General features: G+C 39.1%; 1 protein-coding gene across 1 annotated transcript in view; it reads right to left on the reverse strand.

The window, feature by feature from the left end:
• The window catches only part of LOC103354400 (rho GTPase-activating protein 44), a 118,149-nt gene that overhangs the window by 10,020 nt on the left and 94,390 nt on the right, over positions 1 to 13,739 (reverse strand). The window contains exons 12-18 of the mRNA XM_008277749.1: positions 12,011 to 12,092; positions 11,840 to 11,920; positions 8,667 to 8,780; positions 6,456 to 6,547; positions 6,187 to 6,367; positions 2,455 to 2,472; positions 24 to 209 (exon numbers count right to left, since the gene is read on the reverse strand). Of these exons, the coding sequence (XP_008275971.1) occupies positions 24 to 209; positions 2,455 to 2,472; positions 6,187 to 6,367; positions 6,456 to 6,547; positions 8,667 to 8,780; positions 11,840 to 11,920; positions 12,011 to 12,092 (754 nt within the window). The remainder of the gene's footprint in view (positions 1 to 23; positions 210 to 2,454; positions 2,473 to 6,186; positions 6,368 to 6,455; positions 6,548 to 8,666; positions 8,781 to 11,839; positions 11,921 to 12,010; positions 12,093 to 13,739) is intronic.

Raw genomic sequence — 13,739 nt, forward strand, 5'->3', positions numbered from 1 at the left:
GGGGGAGGCAACAACAGCCTTACCTGGCTCGGTCGCTGCTAGTGGGAGGAGGGGTGGGGGAGGGGGAGGCAGAGAAATCCTGCTCGGGGACGAGAGCGTCGGTGGGCGGGACGGGGGGATGCACGCTCGGTGGCGTGGAGGAGGTTTTACGCGTGGACGACGAGCCCCTGCGCGACACCCAAGAAGTGTCCATCACCCTGACACCCATGCTGCAGTGGGACAGAGATGCACAGCCAATCAAACCAAAGGAGGGCCAGAGAGTGTGTGGTTCAGGGGTTCAAGGTTGCCACACCCAAAACACAACGTCAGGGGTGAAAGGCTAAACAAAAGCTTTCCCCTCCGTCATCTGTGCTATTTAAAAGGCCTGACCCCGGATCAGGGAAGAGGGTCACCGTGCTTCACCCACTCTGAACGGTGACGATGCTCAGCATGCAGCAACACAGAACAACACTTCATCTGCACTGTGTCACATGGATTAAATGGAGAATTCTCTTATCTGCTACACAGGTATGAGTGAGGTGAAATGGTAAAGATTCATCAACTGCAAAACAAGAGCGCTTTAAATGAAGATTTTAACTGCTTCCCTCAGATCACCACTTTGCTCGTATTGTGCAGTCAGTGGAACTAAGCCAGTGTTATGGTTACTAATTACACCTCTGCTTCTTCTGTTGTGACAGCTCAAATTGTTCACTGATGTTGTCGAGAGGAAAAGATCAACATCGTGTCTGTCTGTTAAAATAAAAACGAGAGCTAGCGTGGCTTAGCTTAACTGAACGCATGGTGAAACAGCAACACTTGGTCCAGAGGTTACAAAATCTGTCTGCCGGCACCTCTGTAGCTCATTAAATAACATTTATCTCTTGTGTAAAAACGCCAACTTGGTGATTTTTTTTTTGTGTCACACTATTTATTGACTAATTAGTGTCACAGTTGGTTGTAATGAGGTGACCCAGTTTCCAGTTTTGTCTGCCAGACAGCAAGGTCATCAAACACATGTATTTCATTATACTTGTTGAAATTAACCATTTTTAGTCAAGGCTGATTGCTTCTTTTTTTTTTTTTTTTTAATGTGCTATGTGTTTTATTTAGTGTGCACTTGTATCAGCTAATAATATCGTACCACGAGCTCAAGTAGTTCAATGTGTGTTGCAGCGCTACATTTGCTTGGCATTGGCTGAGTTCTGATGTTAATTTATTGGCGCAGTGATTATAAACCTGCAGAGCTTTATTTTGGTGTTCTGGAAGCAAGTAGAACATGCAGAATATTTATATTTTTGATGATTAGCAACACAATGATAAGTCGATGTTAAAAAACAAACTGCAGCGTGGAGACTCTTTAGCAGTAGCTGGTTAATCTAGTTGTAAGATAATATTAGTTAATCCAAGAGCACACCAAAGACTCTGTCTGTTTAATGTGACGTCTCTTTACAGTCTCCATGCTATGTTTTGAAAATGTAAAGTTAAAAACTAGAATTACAGCCTCACAGTTGTACACCTCCGTCAACCAGTCAAGTCGCATGTTACTTCCATGTCTGTCTACTTTGACCTTTGACCCTTTGGATATAAAATCCAAATTTTGTCATAATTAGATCATAAATTATTCAGATATGGGGAAAAAAAGCATACTTTGTGAGATCACAATAATGTTTGACCATCAGTTCTACCTTGAATCCAACTCAATATTTGTGCCTTATTAGAAATTTGAAAAATTATTCCCTCAAGGAAGGGACGGACGTTCGGACAATTTAAAAACATCCAGCGTCGACCAACAAGGAGGCATAAAAACACAAATATTAACACATTCTGACCGTGACAGTTTTATGACAGCTGGAGAGCTGATCTAATTAATGAATGCTTTTATTCCAGCTCTGGAAGCCATTTGTGCTGTTTATTAGACAAAAAAAATGGTCATATTTGCTAAAATGCAGGTGGAGGGGATCCCACAGACGTAACCCAATATGTTGGTGTTTCTGGTGCCGACGGGAAAAAATAATGTGTGTGATCATTAATAAAGAGTAAATCTGTGCTGTTTCCACCTGCTTCCAGTCTTTACGCTAGCTGTAGCTTCACATTTAGCACGATGATAATCACAGAATGTGATCCTTCAATATGAAATACAGGAAAAAAACTTAACTATGCCGTCAGCTGAGCAACAGAAGACTATTGTACTCACAGGCTGAACAAGTCAGTCCAGTATCACAACCTGCAAAGATGCTACTTGTGTAAACAGAGAAAAACAGCTGCTTTGTTCGCGTCCCCCGACTCTGTTGAGACATTGAACTATCGGAGTCCAAACGTGCCATTTCAGACGCACCCAACCGCAGCGGCAAACACACACACACACACACACACACGACAAGTGACGGACAGCTGCTGTCGTCGTGCAGCTGAGACGAAGGGATGATGAACGGAGCGATGCTTGGATGACAGGAGGAGAAGTGAGCTGTACTGTACCTTTGAATCTTCCTAATGCTGCATTGTTGGAACAGAGACAAGCACAGTGAGGACAGGAGCAAAGATCATTAAAGACAAGAGGCTGCCGGCCTCGTTAGCAGCAGCCATATCAAAGTGCAACTCTGGCAGGGTAAACTTTTAAGAGGAGCCAATGTGGAGGAGCAGCAGAGTGAAACAGCAGGTCCAGCCTGGCTTGGCGTGGCCCGGCATGGCTCTGCCTGCTGAGCGTAATGAGGATCTGAGGGGTGAAATGTGCTCTCCCTCAAGTGCTTCATCCACGTCAGACCCAGAGAGGAAATTACTGCTCCATTTAGCTCTAATTAGGTCAATGTTTCCCTAATGGATACAACAAAATCCCCCTAAAATAAAAGAGCATGTGAGAGGTTTCTTGCAGAAGTTTGGTTTCTTCGCAGCAGCGACGTCTCGTTTACATGCATCAGGCAGAAAGTTGTGTGTTCGTGGTGCATCGATGAGACGGTATATCACCAAAAGAAGAGTCCAAAGTTTTCTCCTTAACCTTCTAAACCTCGAAGCCCACCGGCTGACAACATTTATCAGAGCCAGAAACTTTCAGACAGTCCTTGAATTACTCATCTGCTGAAAAATCTGAGCTTAAAATTGCAATATTTTATCAAAATCACCCCAAAATAAACCGTTTGCACAAACAAAATTCTGTAAAAAAAAATATAAAAATGAAAATTTCAGTGTTCCTCAGCTCAACTAAGAAGCCATTAGTGACCGATCAGTCACATGACAAAAAATCACAGACTTCTCAGTTGAACTGCAGAATGTGTATAAACAGAACAGAGAGAATTAAAAATGAAAATAGTAAAATATCTGTAATATGTAGCAACACCATTTTTTCCAGTAGTGGAATTATGTTGTATATATGTTGTTGTATTGAATACAGTTTTTCCCCCAAACTGGAATTCACAAATTAATGCAAAAAAAATCAAATTCTGTTTTGTTTTGTTTTTTCAAAACCAGCGAAAGCATTTCTGGCTTCATAAACACAAAAAGAAAAAGTGGTCAGACGTGTTCATTTAATTTGGATACGAAAAACAAAAGTGGCTCTTTTTTAATTAATTTTTTTTTAATTTGAAACCAAAGAACAAAATGATATGGTTCATTTGCTTTTTGCTTCCAAATGAAAAACAAGAAGACCAAACTACATTTTGAAGGTGTTGGCTTTTAGCTATTTTGGCAAAGCCTAACTTCTGTCACCCAGTCAATTACGCAGAACTTTAAACCTTAATACAATTTAAATGATTGAGTGATATAGACATTCCCGACCCTTACAGCTATTGTGAATGAGAAGATTAGCTTTAGAGACCAAAACCCACTTCTGTACCTGGCTGTATATGTGTTTATTTCTGCTCGAAATACATTGCAATGTGGAGATCTTTGGAGATGAACTCACATTTAGAGTCGTCCTCTAGTGGACACTGGAGGAACAGTTTTTGCCAATTCTATGTTAGTTTCATTTTCAGCCCGAGAATTTAACGCTCGACCAGAGGAGGGTGCATGAAGTAAAAAATTAAAACTCTCCCATGTGTGGAGCTAAGTTCAAAAGTCTTTTTCAGATAAAAAAATTAAGACAACTTCTGTCTCAAAGCCTTCTGAAGAGTCATCTGTGTTCCTCTTCTGAAAGCTGAGCTCTATTGATCAGACCCACTCAGTCCAGGTTTAATTAGCCGGGCTACTCATGCTCTCCAGGCTACAGAGCTCAGCCTCCCCGCCGGGCCTGATAAGACCAGGGGTGTATTAAAGCATTAGAGAAAGACACTCAGAGACAGACAGTGAAAGAGAAAAGAAAGCGACTGACTGGTTTTCAACTAATCCTCCTCCACGGCTTGAGGATTGTCGGATTGCTCATTTCACAGACTAAATGTCAGCTCCCCTTTCGTCTTTCTCGCTTTCAGCCGTCTCACCGGGCTGCATAGAAAGCTTGAGGGCAGGTGCAGCAGATAAAGAGTGAGACAGTATCCTTTTCTGTCCGCCTCACAGAGAAACTGAGCTTTTCGCCGGGGTCACTTCTCACATGAAACTTGTGTAATCAGCGGGGAGTTTTCTCAGTCTTACTTCACATGTCCGACCCTGTCAGGAGGCAGTCGCGTGGAAACTTTACCTGCCTCCAAGTGGCCTGTCGAGTTTTAAAAAAAAAAAAAAAAGTCTCTTCAGCTGACAGTTGGGCGAATGAATGTGAGGAGACCGGAGGAGAGGTGGAGGAGACTGCTGATTGATTCAGAGGTGGAGTGACATGAAGTGTAATTACTGGGAGGCTTCACATGAGACGACTTGTTTATAACCAGCTTCCCTCTGACTGGGAGAGAAATGGATTATTGGAGGAGCAGTTATGGATTATAGAGATGTGCTGCCTTCAATCAAACCACGAATGTCCACGAGTAGAGCGTCTGTTCCAATATTTTTTGTCTTTTTTTCTTGCATTTTAAAAGAATATTAAAAGCACATCTGCAGCTCATTTAGATGTGCCAACAGATATTTTATGATTCTGCTCAGTTTACTTGCTTAATTTACTCACTGTTACATTCACAGAATCTAGAAATATCTACATTTTTTGCACCTCCTATTATAAATACCATCTTCTTATATACTGAATTTATAACTGTGGTGCGTATTAATGAAGCTACATTAATGTAAAAGTCACCTAAAATAAATGCTACGAGTTCTAAATGTAACTTTTTGAACAGCTTGCTGGTACTTTACAGAACTTTCCTGTTTAGTTTAATTGCGGATTAGAACAAGTAAAATCTTTTTTTTTTTTTAATTTACATGTATGAACCCTTAAAAAAACAAACAAAAAATGTAAATTATATCTGTCAGTTTTGTCACAGGTTTAGCTGTATATTAATTAGCAAAATCGTTTTAGAGATATTTGCTTTTTTTTTTCGAAAGAACAAGTATGTACATCAAGAATTTAAAAAATGAAAGAGAATTATTTTAAAATGTCTAAATCAAAAAACAGTGTTTTTACAAATAGTATTCTTTTCTTTTACAACATTAAAAGTTAAAATAACACAGTTTGAACTCTATTTAAAGAAGATAAATTATGCAAATGAAGGACATTACAGATAATATTTAGTCATAATAAAGAGAGAAAAAAAAGATAATTTATATGTAACTTTTTCTTTATTTTTTTTAATGGCTAAAACTCTACATAATATCCATATCAAAGATTTGTAATTTTACAAATGTTAATTTTCTTTAATAGCATTTGACTGTAAAATACAGTATTTTTACTATATATAAATTTAAAAAAATATAGCTAATTATTTTACAGATATTTGCTGTTATTTTCACAAATCTACAGTTTTGGAACTCCATAGTTTTGCACACATTTTTAACGCATTTTATTTTACTTTTCTATGGAGCATGTTGCCTACTGCATGTCTGAAAAGGGCTTTAGTGTACAATAGGAAATGAAGAACATCTATCTGTGTGTCTGATGCTATCTGCAGGGTTTCAGGGATGGAAACGTTGGTCTATCAGTCAACACTTTGGTCACACTTGGCTCCTTTGTTGACTCTTTCTGCTTCTGGTTTCGGTTTCTGTCAAACATTTATGCTCAAGTAAGCTTTGCTCTAAAACCTCCCCAGGCCGGCGTTTTGCAGATCCTCACTTTTTCTAACATCTTCTAGATTTGCTCATGGTCCTAAAACTGCTGCTACATGTGTTGAAAATGCGATGTGAACAGAGACAGGAGGCTCATACCCGTCCTTCTTATAGAACTCCAGCATCATGTTGTCCGTGGCGACGCTGAGCGGCCGTCGGCTCTGGTCGTTCTGCTTGCGATCCATCTGGTCCATGTCCGGAGACGGCATGGAGCTGTAGTTGGCGTTATGGTTGGTGTGGACGGGGCTGCCGTAGTTCCCTGTGACGTTGAACTCGATTTCTAAACGGAAAAAGACAGAAGAAACAGAAATGATTCAGGGTTTTATGTTGCAATCCAACCTTTCCATGCGTTTCCACTCCTTCCTCACCTCCGGGGAAGAACCAGTCGGCGTGCTGGATGATGGGCTCGATGATGCCGACGATCTGCAGCGAAACTGTCGTCATCATCTCGGTGATGTTGCTGCAGCAGACAGAGAGGAGGGAGGCTTTTATATTTCCAAAAGTCTGGATCGTAAGAGTTTTATGCTCAGAGGGTGATTAGCACATTTTCATGATATTAGAGGGGAAAATGAAAATCATTCCAGAAATGTGGGCTATTAAAATCCTAATTAAAAGTTACAGAGGGATGAAGAGTTGGTTAGATTTACACAGAGATATAGCAGAGGTGTCCTTCACCCTCTTCCAAACTGCCTAGTCATCATCATCATGAATGTACTGCATTAGAAGAAACTGTCTCCTGGACATGTGCTGGAGCCTTTTGTGTTATTAGCAGCTCATGTTTTCCATTAAGGAAAATGAGGAAGAGAAATGGAGCCGTGAAGACAGAATCCCCGCGGAGTCCATCTCTGTTCTGTCTGCTACTGCTGCTGCTGCTGCTGCTTTCACTGAGCTGCTGCATGAAAAACTGATTTCTAGGCTGAACAGGAGCTGCGACACGATAAAACCTGCAACAATTACAACACAGAGAAGACGGTCTTCTATAAACTCACTACACTCACATGCCTCTGCTTCAATCTCATCTTCAACTCACAAAATAAATATATGTGTTTAATCCATCAGTGGTATTAAAGATGTAACAACAGTCTGTTCTGTAGGAGATCTGGGTTATCCCAAATCATCCAAGACCTTCAGCCATTTATGATTTCCTTGAAACTTCATTTTTAATCATAAATAGGGACATTTAAAATGGTGTCTGTGAAATTTCAGCCAAATTTATCAAACACTTTGCGAGACAAGAAAAAAAAGAAAAAAATTGAGTTGATCCCCTTTGAGAACTATTTGGACAACAAAATCTGTCATTTATCGCTAACCATTAAAGTAATAATGTCATTGATTTATTGATTCATGTCAATAGGTGCAATATTGGACAAGTAGATGAAATATGGGTGAGTTGAAATATGAAAGAAATATTTAAGCCATCATGAAAAGTCCCATCTTTCAGCTCACATTAACAAGAAAATTAATTATGTAAAAGTCACCTAGCAGTATTGTCTGAGCCAAATGTAGCTGCATGTCACAATAATACAAAACAAAACATATAGAATTTAGTTTTTTATATGAACAATTGGTAGCAAAAATGAACAAAAACTTATTTTTGTTGAACTTTTATAGCAGGTATGACAAGTTGTACCACAAAAACACAAAAACTCCAAAGTTCTGGTGGCATAAAATGGTTCTTAAAATATAACTAAGAGGTTTGTTTGTTTTTTAATATGCATATTTTCACTTTTGGACCTTGGCTTTTATCTTTAATAGTTTCTAAAATATCGTTGTTTAAACATAGCTTCAATTTGCAAAAAAAAAAAAAAAAAAAAAAACATGCTCAAAATGGGTAAATGTTTTTTTTAATTTTTTAATTTTAATTAAAAGGTATATGGAAAGTATTAGATATGACAAACTCAAATCTCATCAACATCTTTTACGTATCCATATTTTAGGCAATAAAAATCTCAGACAAACCAGAGCTAGTCGAGCAGAAACTGTTCTAAAGCTTTGATGATCTGGAATGACTCATGATCACAAATGTAAAGGCTTTAACTGGGCTGCCTTTTGTTTAAATCTGTTTAACTCCTTCGGCGTGTTCTTTAATCAATGTGGAAAATGAGTCAAAGTAAAACAAGGACACAGTCTGACACGATGTCTATACTGAAAGTTCATCTCTGGTAGTTTAATAACCTCCTAACAACTCGTCTCTGGGTATCAAAATGACATCTTTTTGTTTTTTTAGTTTTTGGTATTAAAAAATCATCCCTCTGTGTCTTAAAATGACTTAGACGTAACTCTACATCGCTGCATCCTCTACAATGTGCAGATCAATGAACTCCCTGCATCTTTCTCTGCCGTTCACTGCTGCTCGAGCGCACCAGCTCGCCTAGGACTTCGCTCAAACACTGCAAAATGACTCCACATTACACAGTGACAAGCTGTAATGGACTAACTCAGCCGTACGTGTTCATACTGGAAAACAATTCTGGTTGACTGGTTATTTTGCTCATGATGTGTCTTCTAACATATGAAAAACATATTTAGTAGAAGTGGATAAGCAACAAACTGCTGCCCACGTGTCTCTGCTGTCTCACCCTTCGTTGTGAGTCCACAGCAGGTTTGGTCCGAGGACGATCGCGATGTTTCCGGGCGTCATCTTGTTCACGTCCTGATATTCAGTCAGTTTGGAGAGGAATTTGATCAAATACCTGTAAACACAAGCGCGGGAAACAGTCAGTTAATTAGTGAAAACATGCTTTGAAGTCACATTAACTGGCAGATGCTTTCATCCAGACTGACCTACAGATACATTCAGTACATTAAGCCTCAGATTAAATACATTTTGCCGTATACGCCAGTCTACTCTTATACATAGTTGTAATCATTTATTCAACAGAAGCTACATCCGTCCAAACGGATATGAATATGAATCAACGCCTCTCCATAACAAAACCTAAATGTTATAATCTTAACCCTTTGAGCCGGATAAATGCATTTTGCAGAAGACTACAGTATGTGAACACATCAGGAAATGGCAGTTGTTTCTGTTCGGCACTAAGCACACACATCTGATATGTATTGATATATTGACATATATATATATATATTTAGACAATCTCAACTATGAAAATCAGTTATGAAAAAAATATCTCTACCGCAACCATTTTAGAATCCCAGCCACTATGTATTTTATTGCTAAGTAGGTTTTCATACACGAGGAATTTGACTTGGTGTCTAGAAATGTTTAAACATGATTTTTTTTTTTTATCTCGCAAGTCAGTAGACAGTGCATGACAAATAAGACGCTAATGTTACAGGTGAAATCAATAAGAATTATAAAAGTAAGATTTCCATTGTGCAGGAAAGTGCAGATTTATCACATAGTATGAAATGTAAAGCTTGAAATGTGCAAAAAGTCCTATTTATAAAGCTGAGCCTTAATGTTACGCCTATATAGAGACAGTGTTTTAGGGTGAGATGCATGGACTTCCTTAACATAACGGCTAATAGAAAAAATGCTATTAGATCTAATGATGATAGCCCAGACCGTTCTAAAATAAAAACAAAATACATCATGTTTAGCTGGTCCTGATAATGAGCAACAACAAAAAATCTGAGAAGTACAGGTAGTGAAATTACCCAGAAAATATCCTGTTAGGGTTAAAAATGGAGGATTTAGATATTACTATTAGATTGCACTACGTGTTCCCAATAAACTGTCAATTGAGTGTATATGTGGAGCGAGACCTGTAAAGTGAGAAATGTGGGAAACACCAGAACAATACCGGGCTGTTCTCGTTCATCCAGGTCAGGATTCCAGCCCTGATTTATTCAGGTCAATGTCAAACAATAGATAATGTACACAGTGTACAGTACGTAGCTGCAGTGAGAACACCGAGGCGAAGCTTATTGCTGCAGCCGACCATCACAGCCAGTGTCAGAGGCTCAGAAATGGGCCAGTGGGTTTCTGTGGCTGATGACTCATCCTGAGCCTGAACCACAGCTGGATGAACATCAGCCCGGCGAGCGGCGATCATCTCGGAAGCCTGACAGGTCTCCTCAGAGGACGAGCGTCTAAAAATACGTCCTATTTGTGCGATTCGATGGTGGCACTGACGAGCGGCGCAGCATCTTTTCGTTTCCTCTCCTTCGTTTCCCCTCATCGTGCCTTCCCTCCGTCTTCCTCTACTCACGAGACGAACCCTTCATTAGAAATCTATGCTTTAATCTGGTTTAATCCAGCAGCAAACAGAGCAACACCTGAGCTCCCAGGCCTCCTTCTCCACACTGTATCACACAGGTCAGTGTTGTTCTTTCTCCTGGCAGCTAAATCAATCACTCAGACTGTATTTGTAGAGCAGCTCAGTGCAGTTTAAAGTGTTGCACGGGTGACGGACAAGCCGACAATAAGAGAAAACACAAAGAGAGAAAAAAATAAAGCCTAAAAAAAGAAAAAAGTCAGAATAAAAACTAGATGAAATTAGATTTAAAAAAGCATACAAATACATTAAAACAATATAAACTAGAATTAAAAAAAGATTGCTAAATGAGATTATCCTTCTGAATTCCGAGCATTTTTTTTAAACTGTTTTTGCTCTTGTCACATTTTTACAAACTGTGTTCTCATTTTTAAATATAAAGTCCTGCACCTCTATGGAAACAGCAGAACCATTGGTAGAAATAGAGAGACATTCAAAATGTATTTTGTGCAAAATGACAAAGATATGATTCCATCATTCTTAAAAAAAAAAAAAAAAAAGAAAGAAAGAAAAATGAAAGTTTAATTTCTTCAATTACTTCTTTGACAACATTTGGAGAGGGGAAAAAAAAAGTTACCAAAACTGGAGATAACATGTTGGCTCCATTTACTATATATATTTTACCCATTTACATGTTTAGTTTCCATACTTGCCTCTTTGTGTGAACACAGCCTGCAGTTCAGCCCAGTTAAGTAAGAAATCCCTGAATTATTGTTGCAGGACTGTTTCTGAATCTTGTATTTTTCACAGAATCTGGTCACTGCAAACACTTTAGTTTTGGAAAATTATTGAAAAATAGAGATTTTGATGAAATATGATGATCCTAAGCTTATGTTTGGTTGATTTTCCCAGCAAAAATGAAAGTTAGACATAACAAGTCCACGGATATTCAGAAAGCTGACACTTAAATGATATTTTCTTTTTTACAGTTTCTTGACAGCTTTGACAAATGTTGTAATTTTGGCAGTTTTCCAAACATAACACGCCGTGTAAATCCACCGGCAGGTTTTGGGCTTTGCTCACTGGTTTGTTATCAGAAGTTTGGGACATTTCTTCTCACTTTGTGAAAACACTGCCTACAGTTCAGCCAAAATGTCACAGAGTCTTTTGTCATGCAACTGTTGGTCTTAGCTGGTTGGTCATGGCTTCACATTTGCACCAAATGCAGAATTTTTTGGTTCTTCTTACAGAATTGGGTGCAAATGGTTTATTTTTAGTGAACTTTGAACATGATTTTGATCGCAATTTTAAGCTTAGATTTTCCAAACAGAGCTGGAAGTTAAACATGATTAGTTCAAGGACTGTCGGAAAGTTGAAAACCTGAGATTCTTTCAGTTTTTAAAGTTTCTGGCTGTGATAAACTGTGCATTTTTTGTATTTAAAAAAAAACAGCAACATGTGATTCAAATCCGCCGGTGGGCTTTTGGGGTTCAAAGAGTTGATTAAATATGCACATATAAAACACCAGGACTCAGCAGAGAAACCACAACATGAAAACTGGAACTCACTTGAAGTTGTTGTTGTTGGCTGGAGGAAGTTTCTCGCAGGCGTTGAGCAGAGCCTGGAGTCGCTTGTCTTGATCTTGGATGCTGCAGGATGAGAGAAAAGATTTGGGGTTTGTAAGAAAAGTGAAGAAACATCCAAAACCTAAGACGACATTATTGTGTAAAGCTACACACTTGGAGGCCTGGATCCAGTCGTTGTAGAGGTCAAAGGTCATCAGCGGCTCGGGAAGCTCACGCAGGTACGACTTCAGAGCACCTGAAAGGGAGCGAGACACATTTGCCATAAATACATGTTTGCATATTTATGTGCATATAGAAGAAGATCCACCTGCAGTTTCTGTACAGTGACCAGCAGGCGATGCGTTTAAGTACGACATGTGTGAGCAGGTAACAGTGTGAGACGACAAGAGGAGGCCGGATAATGATAAACATTAGAAGGAGCCAGCTGAGACCTGATTAGCACTTCAACACCTCATCACACGTGTACAGTGTTTTATTCATGCCCTCAGCTTTTTTTGTTGTGGATGTAATTTCAACAAACCCCTGCAGGAAAACTGAACTCGGTGGATGGATGCAGGTACGGGAGCAGAACTGCGTGGAGCCTGGATCTGATTGCATGTGTGAGCGGGTGTAATTTCCTGCAGATTATTGCCCTGTGGAAGACTCTGTGGTTTTATATGTGTGTGTACCATTAACCAGAGTCTATTCTAAAACCCTGCTAGTGATCAGGCTGGAAATAAAGCAGCCACCCTGACACATTGTGTGAATACAAACCAGAGAGAAACTCACACAACAACAAACCGCGTCGTTCAGAGAAATCACATCTTTTGTTTACAGGTTAGTTTCAGTCCGTCACACTCAGACGTTTTGCTGCATGTAACTATTTCCTCAGGTGGCAGGTTGAAATATTTTCTCATCTGCAGCTTTTTGTAATGCAAACATGTTGTGCTTTGTGATTCACACCTATTTCATTCTACTCTTGTATCTCACTCAGCTTTTTTCATTTGATATTTAACTTTTTGTTGCACTTTTCATGTGAACAAACCAATGCAGCACTATTAATGTCGTCTGAAATGTGCACCATTGCTCCTGTTTTTTTTTTAGCAATATATATTCCGTTTAAACAGATTTTCTTTTGACAGAACTGCATAACAGAATAGATGCTATAATGCGATATCTCATGACATTCATTGTCATCTTTTACACTGCAAATATAGACAACGTCAAACAAAACAAAGGGGAGCTTGACAAAACTACACCCACAAACACAGACAAAACATTAATATAGAACAACCCCTAAGCATGACACACAACTATGAAAGACACAAAACAACCAATCCAATGAGGGCAAAACAATACTAATATATAAGGGGGGAAAAACAACTTTAAACTCCAGTGTGATCATTTGGAATGATTAACATCTTATATCTTAAGAACTGTTTTAGAGAGATCTTAACTCTGCTATTAAGCCTTTATTATAGTTGTAGCTAAACTAGTTTTCTTGTCAATGTGAGTCCTCTTGGAAGACTCTGTTGCATGCATGTGCAGTAGATTATATCTACATATCCCACAAATGCACGCTACTGCTGACTGTGCTCACTTTTGCACCTGGGGTATAGTTGCAGATGCAAATTGTGGGCTGCATGCAGATGTGTGTGGAGATGGCAAAATCCTCTCCTGCTCTCATATAAAGGCCACTTGTTTTCCCCTCATCTTCTACTTCTGAATTCTGAACATGTCGTACATGTAGTAAACTCTCTGTGCATCTGTGCAATATCAGTATTGTCAGTGTCAGTATAAAAATAAAAGAGAAAAGGTTGCACATGCTCTGACTTTAGCTAACACAAACAAAACCAGAGCTTGGAAGATTAGCCTGGTTTCTTCTCAGATCACTTAAACCTCT

Source organism: Stegastes partitus, unplaced genomic scaffold (genome assembly GCF_000690725.1).
Source record: "Stegastes partitus isolate 25-593 unplaced genomic scaffold, Stegastes_partitus-1.0.2 Scaffold107, whole genome shotgun sequence".
Lineage (NCBI taxonomy): Eukaryota > Metazoa > Chordata > Actinopteri > Pomacentridae > Stegastes > Stegastes partitus.